The sequence below is a fragment of the Podarcis erhardii genome (assembly GCF_964252035.2).
Source record: "Podarcis erhardii genome assembly, chromosome: 3".
Taxonomy (NCBI): domain Eukaryota; kingdom Metazoa; phylum Chordata; class Lepidosauria; order Squamata; family Lacertidae; genus Podarcis; species Podarcis erhardii.
Genome location: NC_138507.1, coordinates 117,874,790 through 117,891,718, shown reverse-complemented (window position 1 = coordinate 117,891,718; position 16,929 = coordinate 117,874,790). Strand labels below are relative to the sequence as shown.

Genomic DNA, 16,929 nt, shown 5'->3' with positions numbered 1-16,929 from the left:
CTTTTTAAGATGCTGTCTAGGTTTGTCAACAGGGCTATACTTATGTTTACATGTCATTTTGAATGCCAAGCAAATACTCTCTCACTGTGGTACAGTCCTTCTCCTAAAAGTAGGCCTTAGTTGCTTAGATGAATGCTTCCAGTTGCTTTTCTCTCATCCTGCCTGATTCAGAGTAGAATGAGGACTGGCCCATCTTCAACTTTCTGCAAAAAGAAAAGCAGAGAACTTTTTCTTCTGTTGGTAGCTTGCTCCGGGCCCTGCTTATTAGCTTTGTAAATATTAAAATGCCTCTTAGGTATAATAATAATAATAATAATAATAATAATAATAATAATAATAATTTATTATTTATACCCCGCCCTCCCCAGCCAAGGCCGGGCTCAGAGCGGCTTACAAGCAATAATAAAAACAAGATGAATGATTACAAACTTAAAAACAAAATAAAATACAACATTAAAATAATGGAACTTTAAAATATTAAAATGTAGCCTCATCGCAGTAGGAGAAGGAAAAGAAGGGGGGGGGGGAGAAAGAAAAAGAAAAAAGACAGAGAGAGAGAGAGAAAAGAGAGAGGGAGGGAATCAAATTGGCTCCAAGCCAAAGGCCAGGCGGAACAACTCTGTCTTACAGGCCCTGCGGAAAGAAATCAGATCCTGCAGGGCCCTGGTCTCATGAGGCAGAGCGTTCCACCAGGCCGGAGCCAGAGTTGAAAAGGCCCTGGCTCTGGTCAAAGCCAATCTAACTTCCTTAGGGCCCGGGACCACTAGGGTGTTGTTATTTATGGACCTTGAGGCTCTCCGTGGGGCATACCAGGAGAGGCGGTCCCATAGGTACGAGGGTCCTAGGCCGTGAAGGACTTTAAAGGTCAAAAGCAGCACCTTAAATCTGACCCTGTACTCCACCAGGAGCCAGTGCAGCTTGAAAAGCACTGGGTGAATATGCTCCCATGGCAGAGACCCCGTGAGGAGCCTCGCTGCAGCATTCTGTACCCACTGGAGTTTCTGGGACAGCTTCAAGGGCAGCCCCGCGTAGAGCGAATTACAGTAGTCAAGCCTGGAGATGACCGTCGCATGGATCACTGTGGCCAAGTCAGGGCGGGAAAGGTAAGGGACCAACTGCTTGATGCGGCAAAGGTGGAAAAATGTCGCCTTGGCTGTTGCTGTAACCTGCGCCTCCATGGAAAGGGAGGCGTCAAGGATTACACCCAAACTCTTAACAGAAGGCAATGGCACTAATTGGGCACCCGCAAGAGAAGGGAGTTGGTCCCTCATCCCCATGCCATCCCGACCTAGCCATAGGACCTCTGTCTTCGAAGGATTTAGTTTCAATCGGCTCCCACGAAACCATCCAGCCACAGCTTCCAAGCATCTGGTCAGTGTGTTCGGGGTCGAGTCGGTGTGGCCATCCATCAGCAGATAGAGCTGAGTGTCATCAGCATATTGGTGACAGCCCAGCCCAAAGCTCCGGATAATCTGGGCAAGGGGGCGCATAAAGATGTTAAAAAGCATCGGGGAGAGAATTGCGCCCTGCGGCACTCCACACACCAAGGAGTGGCGCGACGACATTTCCCTCCCTAGTGCCATCCTCTGTCCCCGACCAGAGATAAAAGAGCACAACCAGTTACGGGCTATGCCCTGTATCCCCACGTCTGCAAGGCGGTGGTCCAGAAGATCATGATCAACCATGTCAAAGGCTGCTGACAAATCTAAAAGGATCAGCAGTCCTGACCCGCCTCGATCCAGTTGTCTACGGAGATCATCTGTTAAGGCAACCAGAGCCGTCTCCGTCCCAAAACCAGGACGGAAACCGGACTGAAATGGATCTAATGCCGATGTTTCCTCCAGAAACCTACCAAGCTGTTCAGCAACCGCTCTCTCAATTACCTTACCCAGGTATGGAAGATTTGAAACTGGGCGGTAATTGGATAGGTCTAAAGGATCTAATGAAGTTTTTTTTAAGAGTGGACACACCACTGCTTCCTTCAGTTCCCCTGGGAATGTCCCCGTGTCAAGGGACAAATTGATAATTTCAACCAGGGGGGTCCGCACAACATCTGGACACTCCCTAATCAGCCAAGACGGGCACGGATCAAGGAGGCAGGTGGTGGGCCTACCAACTTGGAGGAATCTATCCACATCAGGAGGGAGTATCCGATCGAAATGGTCCAACACTGGACCTGAAGTCAGTCGAGGGGCCTCCAGTTCAGTCACTGTATCTAAATTGGCAGGGAGGTCACGGTGGAGCAATAGGACTTTATCCGCAAAAAAACTCATGAATGCCTCACAGCTGTGGGTCGAATTTGTGCTTAAATTTGATTGTCCTCCAAAGGATGTTATTGACCTAATTATTCTAAAAAGTTGTGCCGGGCGAGAGCTAGCGGATGCAATGGAAGCTGCAAAGTAAGATTTCTTAGCAGCTTTCATAGCCATCCCATAGGCTTTCATAAGCGTCCTATAAGATGTTCTTGAGGCTCCGTCACGAGTCCGTCGCCATACTCGCTCTAGCCGTCTGAGATCCCGCTTCATTTTCCGGAGCTCCTCAGTAAACCAAGGGGCCCGGTTTCGACGGGGTCGCAGAGGGCGCTTAGGCGCGATCTCATCAATGGCTGCCAAGAGCCGGTTATTCCAGTCCTCAACAAGGTCATCTAATGAGTCGCCAGGAGGAGCAGGGTTCCGCAAGGCTTGTCGGAATCTATCAGGATCCATCAGTTTTCGCAGACGAGCCCAAATAGGTTCGCCACCCGAGCCGGGGAGGAGCGGGAAGTCAATCTTGGCTTTCAGAGCGTAGTGATCAGACCATGGCACTTCCACAGCAGGGAGCATGATCACATCTATGCCAGCCCCAAAGATCAGATCCAGAGTGTGGCCTGCTTGATGAGTAGGGCCCAAAACAACCTGGGAGAGCCCTAGTGTTGCCATGGAAGTCACTAGGTCCAGAGCCTGTGAGGAGGGAGCGGCACCGGCATGGATGGTGAAGTCTCCCAAAACCAGTAGGTTTGGGAACTCCAAGGCCCAGCCTGCCACCACCTCCAGCAGGTCTGACAGGGTGGCTGCAGGTGTGTTGGGTGGTCGGTACACCAGCCAGACAGCCAAGCTCTCCTTGGTGCCCCACACGAGACCAACACATTCAATGCCGGAGATCGTCGGTGATGGCAGAGCTCTGAAAGAGCAATCCTCCCGGAATAACAACGCTACTCCTCCCCCCCTCCTCCCCCCCGACCCACAGTCCTCCACAGTCCTCCCACAGTCCTCCACAGTCCTCCCACAGAGAAACCTGGGGGTGTTATCTCATGTAGGGAGACTACTTTGCCTTCCCGTACCCAGGTCTCCGTCACGCAAGCCAGGTCAATCCCCTGCGAGACAAAAAAGTCACGCATGGTAGCGGTTTTGTTGCCTATGGACCTGGCATTGCACAGCACCAATGATGGAGGGATGCCTTTAGCATAGGGATAAAGAGGGCCTGGAAGCCTACATTTGGCCCACAGGCCTGAGCTCCCACCCTCAAGTTTTTTAAATCTTGTGGCAAAGCTGAACAGCCAAGCAAGACCTTTAAAAAATAACAACAACTAGATCCTAATTCTATTTTGGCAAGATAGTATTTCCTGGTCCCCCCCCCCCCCGGTTTTTCTTCTGACTCCTCTTTTTCTATCCTCCTCCTCCTCCCCTACCATTTTAGTTTATGTTGTCTCTTCCCCATAATTCACAAATGTGCTCAAGTAACCACCATGCCTATAGACCTGCTAGACCTTCCCTTTGGCGTTCTGGTCAAGATGTCTCCCTCCACTGAATTACAGGAAGGGAAGTTAACCCAACGGGCTGTTCTTTCTATGTCTCTCTACCTGCTTTGCTTGCCCGCCACCTGGAGGATGCCAGAATGCAGAGCACATCCCTGGAAGCAACTGATAGCTAATGTTGGCAGCAGTCTCAGAAACCTAAAACTATTCGAGTCGTTTCCTGGTATAAGTGGTATAAATACCAGCAACGCTCCCAAAGATTCTCCATCCCTTACTTCATTGAGCCTTGTCTTCCGGCTAGCATTGCAAGCGCAGCCAATCGACAGCCATGAAGGCGCTTTGCGCTCTCTTCGCTGTTGCCTTCTTGGTTTTCCAGGTCCAGGCCAATCCCAAACCACCATCTGAGGATGAAGTGGAAGTCAAGGAGGCTGATGTGTCTCGTGCTTATAAAGACGGTAAGTTGGGCTGAACAACAACATTCCACTTAGGTACCGCAGGCTGTGCAAGAATCCTAGAACTGCAGTTGGAAGTGCAACCCTAGGTCAGCTCCTGTAGGGTGTGGTGGAAAAAGGATTATCTAGAATTACAAACCCCTCAAACTGTTCTGCTTTAAGTGGAACATCCCAGAATTACAGAAGTCTTCCCAGCTTCTGATCTGGGATGTCCTGTTTGTGGCCCCGAAAGGCGTGCATCCCAATTTTCCTCTGGGGCATGTTGAAGGGTATGAATCAGCTACTCGGGACTTTCCAGCTTCACAGGAAGGACACGAGAAAACTGTTTCCTTGCCCAGCTCTTACTCGGATGATGGCATGCATTCAGTCCCAACACCTACTGAGTTTGGTGGTACTGTGCATTTTAGCACTGCAGCCTAGGATTGTAGCATGGACCTGTTCCTTCAAGGTCTGGGCTGGGAAGTCTTTATTTATATTCCCTCAGGGGCAGCCTGTAAGGAGCTGTATAGCAGTGGTGGGTGAGACTATAGTCAAATGAAGGCAGGACAACCCTCCCTCTCTCTGCCATCCTCTTCTTTCCTCTCCCTCTCTTTTCCGCCACTTTCTTCACTCTTTTTGACACCCCCCCCCACCAATTCCTGAAGGGGACATGTGGTCATTGTGAGAGCAGGATGGTGGGCTAGATGGGGCATTGGCCTGATCCAGCAAGCTTTTCTTATGTTCTTAATATGCAAAACTGAAACACAACCAACATTTGAAATTCACCCTTCTCTGAATTTTTAGAAGGCGGTTCTGCAGCCAAATAACATGTACAAACGTGCATCTATTAGGTAAAAATGTGCCTAAAAATAACATGAAAATGCACCCCGGTGTTGTTGACAGCGATGTTTACATTGGGCAAAGGTGCGTACATTATTTAATTAATAGTCGTACCTTTTTCAAAATGAACAAAGGCAACTTATAAAAATACTGAAATATATAAAGCAGATATATGCATATATAAAATATACAGAGTCTAAAGCAAAAGAATAAAGAACAGTCAAGCCCTGCAGTAATGGAAAACCACAACCCATAAAAAGTAACAAAACCAGCATAATATACAATTCAGCAAAATGAGAAATTAACAGTAAAAAACTGAGTTATTTTTAGAATGATTAAAAAAGAAGAAGAGTTAGTATGCAAATGTGGGAAACTGAATTTAAGATGCAAGAAGTGAGACATTGAGGGAAACCGAAATTGCCAGATTATTCACCAGTTGTTTGTTTAGAATGCAATCCTATGCATATCTATTTGGAAGCGAGCCCTACTGAAGTCAATGGGGCTTACTCTGAGACTGCGTTGAAGTGGATCCGCCTGGCATTCTAGTCGAACCCTGTGTTGGATAGTCCATACCTAGACCACCCCCACCAAATGATGCCAAGCCACTGCTTGAAAACTTCCATCCTGTGAGGGAAAGCCCATTAGCCCATGGGTAGGCAAACTAAGGCCCAGGGGCCGGATCTGGCCCAATCACCTTCTAAACCCGGGAATCAGCATGTTTTTACATGAGTAGAATGTGTCCTTTTATTTAAAATGCATCTCTGGGTGCATAGGAATTCGTTCATAATCCCCCCCCCCAAAATATAGTCTGACCCCCCCCACAAGGTCTGAGGGACAGTGGACCGGCCCCCTGCTGCAAAAGTGTGCTGACCCCTGCAGTGATTAGCCCTTTAGTTATTTGGCTTCACTGTTGGGTGCTACAGTGCTGGCTGGTGCCCATTGGAACTGATAGGGTGGAAGGTAAGGAGGCCAACAGCCAAAGCCAATGAGAAGCAGAACCAACCGATTCTCATTTTATCCCCATCCCTCCCTTTGTCAAGTTGTACAGGAGGAGGAAGCTGAAATGGGCCCCATTCAACCCAATGGACCAGCCATCACTGATCTACTCTCACCATTAAGTTTTTCCTCCAACCGAAATCTACCCTCCCATAAATGAGTGCTTTGCTCATTTTTATGTCCGACAATATTTTCATGAATGCTTCTTTTTTACATTCAGACCCTGGGCTGAAGAAAGAACCAAAGGATTCTTCAAGGATTACGGTGGTCCTCTGTGCTTCAATGAACAAGGGTTACTGCCTGCCAAAGGATTTTCAGTGTGATACAGGCATGGTGTTCGTGGATGAAGAAAATAACTGTCCATATCCTCACATTCTGAAGTGCTGTGTGCGCTGATACAAGATTTGGCGAAGTGCCGTGAAAACCCTTGGAAGAAGTTTTTAGAGCCATCAGGAAGAATGAACCACTCCATTCCTATCGAATAAATCACCGGTTTATTATTTCTAATCCTTTCAGCAAATCATTGGTTAACTAACCTCCCCTTCCCTTCAATAAATGACCTATTAATTGCACACAAACCCTGCTCAAATTGTTTTTCCTTAAGTTTCTTTTTTGCATTCATGCAAGAACATGGAATCTGAAATCCTCGTGCATTACTTAGTTACAGTGGTACCTCTAGTTACGAACTTAATTCGTTCCAGAGGTCCGTTCAAGAGCCCATATAGTGTCCTTACATAGGTTCCCTATTGGTAGGAGAAAATAACAGAGGCCAACCAGAGAATATTGAGAAGCAAAGCAGCTAGTAACTTGATCTTTATTGATCGCTTGCAACAGGGTGCTCCCCTCACCTGCAGGAGAGGAGGAGGAACCCAGAACACTGGCCTTATAAATACTTTTGAAATTGCCACCCTGTAGATCAAGACCACCCCCAGAAACATCATACATACATCACAGAAGGGGTGTAACCTAAGACCACCCTCCCAGATACATCACACCTACATCACAAAAAAGGCAGTCTAAAACAGAAATTTGAAGAAGTGTGCATGCACACGAAAGCTCATACCTAGAACTAACTCAGTTGGTCTTTAAGGTGCTACTGGAAGGAATTTTTTTATTTTGTTTTGACCATGGCAGACCAACACGGCTACCTATCTGTAACAGAAATTTGAATGTTGTTTTTCTCCTGTCATTGTTTATCTCCTGTCTGGCCGGTTACTTGATTGGATTGCCTGGGGAGCCTGGCAGTCTTTTGTAATGATAAATACTTAGTTCCTGGGCCAGGTCACAGACTCACACCCTATTCATATCTTAAATGTGCCCTTAAGACAGGATTTGTGAGGAAAGAGACAATGGGGAGGTTTCCCACTTTGACCTTTCAGAGAAAACATTTGCTCAGTTTAGGAATCAAAATGGTTCCAGGTTGGTCTTCCTGTGCTGATCTATGTACGTGCTTGGTTGGTACACTTATGAACATTACCATATATCTAAGACCTCAAAATTCCTATCACACCACTTTAGCTAATGGGGCCTCCCACCACCGCATGAATTCTGTTCCCATTCTGGGGCAAAGTTCTTAACCCAAGGTACTACTTCCAGGTTAGCGGAGTCTGTAACCTGGAGTGTTTGTAACCCAAGGTGTTTGTAACCCGAGGTACCACTGTATTTGCTATATTTGTATTATGCATCGGTTGGGGCAGTTTTCACATGAAGGTTGGCTTCTAATGACGCAACCTTTTGGATGTTTACTCAAAGGAAGTCCCATTACATTTACTGGAGTTTAGACCCAGGAAAGCGGAAATGAAGGAGTGGAGCTCATTGACGTCACAGGCACATGACACAAACCCTCCAGTGTTGGTCCGCAAATGCTGCCTCTGGATTCAGTCATAAACTGAGAGCTTCCCCGGGGGGGGGGGGGGCTTGCAGGGCAGCAGCTGAAGAAGGAGCAAAAGAGTTTTCTTGTGTGTGTGTTTCTTTGTGGCTGATTAGCTGCTCTCCCTGTGCAAAGGTCAGAGGGGGCAGGGTTTCTGTTGAGTCAGGTGATTAGCTGTGGGAGGAGCTTATCAGAGCTTGCAGGGCAGTGGCACGCGCATGGCGGCGCGCACAGTTTGATCCATCTTTTAGATTTAGGGGAGCTAGTCTCAAACGTTTGTTGGGGGAGACCTAGGGTTTTTTTTGGGGGGGGGGGTTATTTGTCCTGTCTTCACACTTTTTAAGATGGAGGACCACTGTAGCCACCCCCAACGACACGTTTTCAAGATGGAGGGTGAGGGAACAGCTGCAGTCGCCTGCGGTTCCTGCGCAATGTTTGCCATCTTGCCAAAGGTTGCAAGCAGCTTTACCTGCAGCAATTGCATGTTGATTGCCCTCTTAGAAGACAAAGTCCAGCAACTGGAGGAACGTGTAGCTACGCTCCAAAGAATTAGAGAGCTGGAGCTCTTCTTGGAAGCAACAGAGAACACCGTCTCCACCAAGGAGGAGACAGGGGACACCCCTGAGAAGGAGGCTAGTTCACCAACACAGGAGCCAGATATATGGAGAAATGTGACTCAAAGAAGTAGGAGGCCCAGGGTTCACTCCGATTGTTTAGAAATACACAATCGCTTTGAAGTCCTCTCCCCTAGCATGGAAGACAAAGAACAGACTCCATTTGAGGATCTCTTCCTCATTACAGTCGATCAGGTATATGAAGACGAGCAGCAAAGTCAGTCCTCAGGGAATGTGCAGGCAACCTGGAATGGACAGCTCACGGAAGAACCCCGACCAAACCTAAGAGGAGGAGTGTAGTGGTGATAGGGGATTCCCTACTGAGGGGAACAGAAGCAGTGATCTGTGGGCCTGACAAGATGTCTCGGGAGGTGTGCTGTCTCCCCGGGGCTAAGATCCAAGATGTAACTGGACGACTGCAAGGAATCATAAAACCCACTGACAAATACCCCTTCATCTTGGTTTATGTGGGAACCAATGACACTGCAAGCAATAGCCTCCAGAAGATCAAAAGAGACTACGAGGCTCTGGGCAGGAAATTGAAGCAATTAAATGCACAAATTGTCATCTCATCTGTCCTCCCAGTTGAACGATGTGGCCCAGGGAGAGAGGGAAAAATAGTGGAAGTGAACAGCTGGCTTTGCAAATGGTGTAAACAGGAACGGTTTGGATTCTTAGATCACGGACTGCAGTTTCTTGAAGATGGACTTCTGGCAAGCGATGGGCTGCACCTCACAATGGTTGGGAGGAATGTTTTTGCCAAAAATCTCAGAAACCTCATCAGGAGGGCTTTAAACTGACTAACGTGGGGGAGGGAGACAGTGCTCCTGAAGGTAGGAGTCTATCAATTGATGAAGATGATCATCTAAATGACATAGACCAAATGGAGCAAACAGCACGCAGACCTAGTGGTGGGAGGAAAAAATCCTGAAATAAGAGACACAGGGGAATGATTAATGGACTTCAATGTCTGTACACTAATGCGCAAAGCATGGGAAATAAACAAGATGAGCTTGAGCTCTTGGCACAGCAAACTAAATATGGCATAATAGGCATCACTGAAACCTGGTGGGATAAGTCCCACGATTGGAATATAATAATCGAGGGATACAATCTATTTCAGAGAAACAGACCAGACAAGAAAGGAGGAGGAGTGGCGTTATATGTCAGGGATGTGTATACCTGTGAAGAGATCCAAGATTTAGAACCTCAAAGCCAAAGTGAGAGCATTTGGGTCAAAATTAAGGGAGAGAAGAATAACAGAGACCTCATTGTGGGAGTTTACTATAGATCCCCAAGCCAAACGGAGGACATAGATGATGTCTTCCTGGAACAGATGGCCAAGCATGCAAAAGGAATGGAGATAGTAGTAATGGGGGACTTCAATTACCTGGATATTTGTTGGATGTCAAACTCAGCCAAGAGCATAAGGTCAGATTCCTCACTAGCCTTGCAGACAACTTCATTGTCCAGAAAGTGGGAGAATAAACAAGAGGAACAGCCATTTTAGATCTGGTCCTAACCAATGTTGATGACCTGGTTAGTGGGGTAGAAGTGGAAGGATCATTAGGGCCGAGTGATCATGCTCTTCTGAAGTCTACTATACAGCGGAAAGGAGCAGCCAAGCATACTAGGACTCAATTTCTTGACTTTAAGAAAGCCGACTTCATAAAACTTAGGGAAGTGCTGGGTGAGATCCCATGGACAGTAATACTAAAAGGAAAGGGAGTTCATGATGGCTGGGAGTTTGTTAAGAGGGAGATAGTAAAAGCACAACTTCAGGCAATACCAATGAGACGGAAACATGGAAGGTGCCTAAAGAAGCCAGGGTGGCTATCTAAAGAACTTTTAACTGAGTTAAGATTAAAAAAGGATGTGTACAAAAAAATGGAAAAGGGGAGAAACCACCAAAGAGGAATTCAAACAAATAGCCAGCACATGTAGACACAAAGTCAGAAAAGCTAAAGCACAGAATGAATTCAGGCTTGCTAGAGAGGTTAAAAGCAACAAAAAAGGCTTTTATGGGTATGTTCGTAGCAAAAGGAAGAACAAAGAAACAGTGGGGTCACTCAGAGGAGAAGATGGTGAAATGCAAACAGGGGACACAGAAAGGGCTGAACTCCTCAATGCCTTCTTTGCCTCAGTCTTCTCCGATAAAGAAAACAATGCCCGACCTGAAGAATTTGGAGCAAATGATTCAGCAGAGGAAAGACAGCCCAAAATAACTAAGGAGATAGTACAAGAATACTTGGCTAGTTTAGATGAGAGGCACAAATGAGACAAAAAATGAGAAGCACAAATACAAGATGGGTGACACCTGGCTTGAGAGCAGTACATGTGAAAAGGATCTAGGAGTCTTGGTTGACCACAAACTTGACATGAGCCAACAGTGTGACGCGGCAGCTAAAAATGCCAATGCAATTCTGGGCTGCATCAATAGGGGTATAGCATCTAGATCAAGGGAAGTAATAGTGCCACTGTATTCTGCTCTGGTCAGACCTCACCTGGAGTACTGTGTCCAGTTCTGGGCACCACAGTTCAAGAAGGACACTGACAAACTGGAACGTGTCCAGAGGAGGGCAACCCAAATGGTCAAAGGCCTGGAAACGATGCCTTATGAGGAACGGCTAAGGGAGCTGGGCATGTTTAGCCTGGAGAAGAGGAGGTTAAGGGGTGATATGATAGCCATGTTCAAATATATAAAAGGATGTCATATAGAGGAGGGAGAAAGGTTGTTTTCTGCTGCTCCAGAGAAGCGGACATGGAGAAATGGATCCAAACTACAAGAAAGAAGATTCCACCTAAACATTAGGAAGAACTTCCTGACAGTAAGAGCTGTTTGACAGTGGAATTTGCTGCCAAGGAGTGTGGTGGAGTCTCCTTCTTTGGAGGTCTTTAAGCAGAGGCTTGACAACCATATGTCAGGAGTGCTCTGATGGTGTTTCCTGCTTGGCAGGGGGTTGGACTCGATGGCCCTTGTGGTCTATTCCAACTCTATGATTCTATGATTCTATGGGAAATGATGCTGTGAATGAGCCCCAAGCCAGCTTTCAATCTTCTAAAACAGGTGCGCCAAGGAGGGAGGGGCTGGGGGTGCCAAGGACCCCCAAATATTTTCAGTGAAGGGCCGGGTCACCCTCAAAATTATGTGGTGGCTGTGCGCACATGCCACATAGCTGTGGGACGTCCACATGACACATCAGCACACTCTGGCAGTGTGCGTGCGTGATGTCAGCATCGATCACGGGGACAAGGTGGTGTGTGTCCCCCTAATGCATAAATGTCAGCCTGCAGACTGCAAAATACGACCACTGCAAAAGTGACAGAGGAACCTCACAGCTGTAAACTTTGTGGGTCTCATTTTAAAAGGCCACAGAGATAATTAACAACAGTAATGCCATTAAGGGAAGAATTTATTCCTATATACAGGACTGCCACCAGGCTATGTTCCACTGGCTTTGAATTTTCACCCGTGATAAGGCTGCAATATAACATCACATATGGCATTTGAGATCATTTAATTCTTCATGGCTGAGTTATCTTTGAAGTTGCCTTCAAATATATTGGCCCTTTCATCAGTATTGCAGCACCTATTTACCTTAACCTCCTTCCTAATTACCCTCTGGCTTCCCATCTGTCAACCTGTTTCCTCACCATCCCGTGACTGACTCATCCTGTTCCAATTCTATTGGTTGTTATTCAGGTACTCGAAAAGAGCTGCCTTGTTTCTCCGATGTCTTACGCTCTTGCAGTTTAAACATGCTTGTTCTTAAGAGATGCCCTCGAAAATGTGGCCTTCTTCCTTTGAACGCACTGTCATTTATCAATGGGGCACCCAAAACAGGACCCACTTTATTACCATTCAGGATTTGAATGCAGCCTAAGATGAGTCAATTTTAGCAGGCATCTGCTGGCTCATTTTTAGCTTCAAATCAGCTAAGACAACTAGATAATTTCACCTCCGTGCCGGATTTATGTATAAGCTAAACAAGCTATAACTTAGGGCTCCACTCTCTTGGGGCCCCCCCAAAAAATAAAGAAAAAAAATCTAGATGTGATGTACATTTCCAAAATATAAAATAAAAAACAAATAAAATAAAGCCAACATACGGCAACAGTATTTTATGTTGAGTAGGCTCCTATGATGTAAATAATGGGCCCCCAATCATTTTAAGTTAGAGCTTAATAATTATTTCACTATTAATATACATCTTCTTAATTGTATTTCACTATTAATATACAGTGGTACCTTGGGTTAAGAACTTAATTCATTCTGGAGATCCGTTCTTAACCTGAAACTGTTCTTAACCTGAGGTACCACTTTAGCTAATGGGTCCTCCCACTGCCGCCACGCCACCACCACACGATTTCTGTTCTCATCCTGAAGCAAAGTTCTTAACCTGAGGTACTATTTCTGGGTTAGCGGAGTCTGTAACCTGAAGCATATGTAAACTGAAGCATCTGTAACCCAAGGTACCACTGTACTTCTTCTTAATTGTATTTCGGTTCAACATTTACTTTGATAAAATACATATTTTGTTATGTGCAAATGGCTTTAGGTACCTATTAGGTCCATAAATTACCACATAGCATATATTCAACACAAAAAACAATGACAATTTGTTGTTGACAAAGGACAGCTGGACATATAAAGGGCCCCATTACCTTCACTAGCTTAGGGCCTCATCAAACCTAAATCCGGCCCTGTTTCACCTATACGGTTCCTAAGATATTCCACTCATCCAACTATGAATTATTAGGAGATCCCCTCACCAATCTGCTCCCCCTCTAGACATACTTCTGTATCTCAATGTGTTGTCCAAAACTTGACACAGTATCCAAGATGGGTAGAAAAGTGTAGAACGAATACCATTCACTATAGTTTCCCCTCTTCTGCTGTCAATCTGTGCGTTCCCTGTGTCTTTCTTTTACAACTGAAGCAGTGATGTAGATTTATATCAGTTGATTCTCATGCTGTCAGTTTCAATCAAAGGTCCCAGACTGTCAAGTTCATTCTGAATCTTCATACTGCCATCAATGGTGTTAACTGTGCTTCCTGGTTTTGTGTCATCCGCCTATTCAAGGAGCAACTCTTCCGTGTCCTCATCTTATTCATGAAAATGTTCAATTATACAGGGCTTAGGTCAGAGCCCTGCAGCACTCAAAACCTCCATCCTGAATAATACAGAGACAAAAATGACCCAACTAAATAAAGAGCAGAATAAGGATGGGGGAAGAGTTTAATTTTGTTTGCGTTTAATGAGAAACTGCCTAATTTGCAGTTTCAGACCAGTCTGCATAAGAAAAACAAGGTGTACATCAAAATGCATTTACACCTTGTGTGTATCTGAAGAAGTGTGCATGCACACGAAAGCTCATACCAAGAACTGACTTAGTTGGTCTTTAAGGTGCTACTGGAAGGAATTTGTTTTGTTTTGACTATGGCAGACCAACACGGCTACCTATCTGTATAAAAATGCAGATTTTCAGTTCTTTCAATCCATTTTTTCCCAACTCCAAAAAGGACACAAAGTGCATATATTAAGCAGAAAGCACACAAGCAGTAAGAATAACATGCAAAATGCATCATAGCATAAAAATTGTTTGAAAAAAAAGGTCCTTTGTCAACCCTGCATACAAAAAGATTATTTATTTTCTTTTGAAAAATAAAGTGAAATTGCCAGGAAAAAAATTATAACTGAATTTAAAGATTGGAAACCTGAGAAACTGAGAGAAAGCCACTTTGCATTGGCAGTTCATTCCTATAGCAGAATAAATAAATTATTACAAGATTTTGGGAAATGGTGGTAAATGAACTTTGAAAATCATGGAATAAATATATATATATATATCTAGACAGTCTCCCAAAAGGGCGTTGAACAATACCACAAATGCCAAGTTTTTCCCCACACTCAGAGCCCAGGACCATCAAAATAAATATTGCTTAGTAGATTATGGCAAGGATGTGTCAGCTGCCTGATAGGGAGATGAGGACGCAAGCATATGAGGAGCAAAGGGGTTATTAGCAACAGCAACAGGGCAAATACAATTATTTCAACTCCAAAGAAAAGGCCTGCGGACTGGGGGCAACATCAAAGAGACTCTTGTCATTAAGAATTAAATAATCTCTGATGTCCTATGTGGCCTTATCTTGCTCCCTTCCCTAAAGTGCTACTTCAAAGTCAATGAAATGTGGCCCAGCCTTCTTGGCTTCCAACCTGTATATAAAGACATGAACTCTGTCAAGGCATCACCATTGCTAGTCCATCCTTGGGATTCCTTGCAGTGGCACCAACAAATTTTCTAAGAGCCATGAAGTTTGTCTGTCTTTTCTTTGCATTGGTCTTCCTTTGCAGTGCCCAGGCTGATGAAGCAGATCTGGCCAAAATGGAGAAGCAAGAGGGAGAGGACTTGAAAGACTTCCTCCCAGGGGAAGACCCTGCTGGTGACGATCAAGGTTTGCAGGATGAAGGTAATTGTTATGTACATGGAAGATGATCTCCTACACCTTCCATGGTGGACAGGTTCTGCATTTCACTGGAGTGCAGGGATTCACTCTTCCACTGAAATCTCTTAAAATGCTTCTCTTTGGCTGGAACATGCCCTGATTATGGTTATGCATGCTCTTGTCAGCATCAACATTCCTGATAGAGATATGCTGGCTCTGTGGTGGACAATTGTCTCTACATGCTCTTAGATAGGATTGTCTTTGCATTGCTTCAAGTCACCGATATAAACACATTCTAGATGAATGGTTGAGTGAGATGCTACTTCACAGTAGCCAAGAAGTTGCAGAACCTCAAGCTTGAGAATTTCTAGCACGACCTGTTGTGGTTGGTAATGCCCACGCTGTAGATTTTCAACTAGACATCAGAGGCATGTATTAGGGTAAAGTGTGCCTTTAGGAGGATGAGGATTAGGAGAATGAGGATTATGAGCTTGATCATATTGTTATTGTTAATCACATAAATGCATCTCATTGTGGAAAATCGTTTACAGCAGTGTTTATGTCAGGCAAAACTGCATGCCAAATGCCAAAACTTATTTAATCCAGCTGCCCTGCTCAGCTTTTTCCAAATAACCCAAGGTGACTTACAGAAATAAAGAAATATTTAAGACAAATATAAAATATATGCATCATTCAGCGTCTATAACCAAAGAACCAACAACAGTTAAACCATATAGGGTGGTTCCTTGGTCTTCGAGCGAATTATCTTCTGGAACGGATTATGTTCAAGAACTGAGGTACCACTGTAATAATGAAAAAAAGGCTACCCATAAAAGGTAACAGAAAATTAGCAATAGATAAATAAAGGTGGAGAGGCATTAAAAGAGCTCATCACGTGCTATCAGATGCCTGAGAACAGAGGAAAGTTGCAAACAGGTACCAAAAAGAGTAACTAGGAGTAAAACGCTGAGGATTCTTCAGAAGGAATATCCCCCTCCTCCTCTCTCTGTTTAGCTCTACAGGGATTGCAGGAGGATAAAGCTGATAGGTAGTTGTGAGTGAGAGGGCAGGTAGGTGGGGGCTGCCTGGAGGAAAACTCATGTTGGTAGGGGAGTGCCCCATTCACCCCAATGGACCAGCCATCGCTGAACTGCTCTCATCATCAAGATGCTCCTCCTACTGTTCAGCTGAAATTGGCCCTGATCTTAAGCCCATGGGGTGTTGGGTCATTTCTGTGTCTCACAGCCCTTCAAGTATTTTGAAGAATGTTTCCCTCCTCTGTTATATACAGACTCTGGGCCAAAGGCTTCTTCACGACTTGCCGTCGTCGGCTGCTTTGGCAACAGAGGATATTGCCTGCCACGGGGCTACCGGTGCCATAATGGCTTGAAGTGGGAGGAGAAATATAACAACTGTCCATTCCGCAATGTTCTGCTGTGCTGTGTGCGCTGAGGCAAGAAATGGTGAGGTTCCAAGAAACTCCTTCGTAGAAGTTTTTACAACCACCAGGAAGAATGAGCCAGTCTGCTCCTTTCAAATAAAGCATTGGTTAATTGATTCCACTCCTTTCAGAAAACTACTGGATAATTTGTCCCTATCCCTTCAATAAATCTACATCCAGCCACCACTCAAGTTGTTATTCTTTATGTTTTTCTCTTTTTACAAACATGCAGGAATCTGACATCCTTGTGCATTATTGCTATTAATTATTTTTTAAATTATTCTTTGGTTGGGGCACGTTTTCCATGAAGGTTGGCTTAAACTGACACATCCTTTTGCATGCTTACTCAGAAGGAGGTCCCATTATATCTACTGGGCTTTACTCCCAGGAAAGTGGGGAGGGAGGAGTATAGCTCTGCATGCCTTGGTTCAATCCCTGGCATCTTGAGGTGGGGCTGGAAATAATCCTTGTCTGAAATCCTGGAAAGCTATTTCTAGTCAGTGTGGGAATCCTGAGATGGACTGACCAGTGGTCTGATCCCTTATCAGTTGGCTTT

At 45.2% G+C, this 16,929-nt stretch overlaps 1 protein-coding gene and 1 long non-coding RNA gene across 2 annotated transcripts; both read left to right on the top strand.

Annotated features, from left to right (window-relative positions):
* Positions 1-4,008: 4,008 nt before the first annotated feature.
* On the top strand, positions 4,009-6,578 carry LOC309338898 (uncharacterized protein). Its single transcript, XM_081856408.1, has 2 exons — positions 4,009-4,188; positions 6,221-6,578. The coding sequence occupies exons 1-2, from the start codon at positions 4,062-4,064 to the stop codon at positions 6,394-6,396; spliced, it is 303 nt and encodes a 100-aa protein (XP_081712534.1). The 5' UTR covers positions 4,009-4,061; the 3' UTR covers positions 6,397-6,578.
* An 8,110-nt stretch (positions 6,579-14,688) lies between these two features.
* Positions 14,689-16,494, top strand: LOC309338930. The gene is made up of 2 exons (XR_014155104.1): positions 14,689-14,956; positions 16,224-16,494. It is a non-coding gene; the product is annotated as an uncharacterized lncRNA (long non-coding RNA).
* The last annotated feature ends 435 nt before the right edge of the window (positions 16,495-16,929 follow it).

Coding starts and splice junctions, on each gene's coding strand:
- LOC309338898 (XM_081856408.1), top strand. CDS start 4,062: ATGAAGGCGCTTTGCGCTCTCTTCGCTGTTGCCTTCTTGGTTTTCCAG. Junction 4,189..6,220: donor GTCTCGTGCTTATAAAGACG/GTAAGTTGGGCT, acceptor TTTTACATTCAG/ACCCTGGGCTGAAGAAAGAA.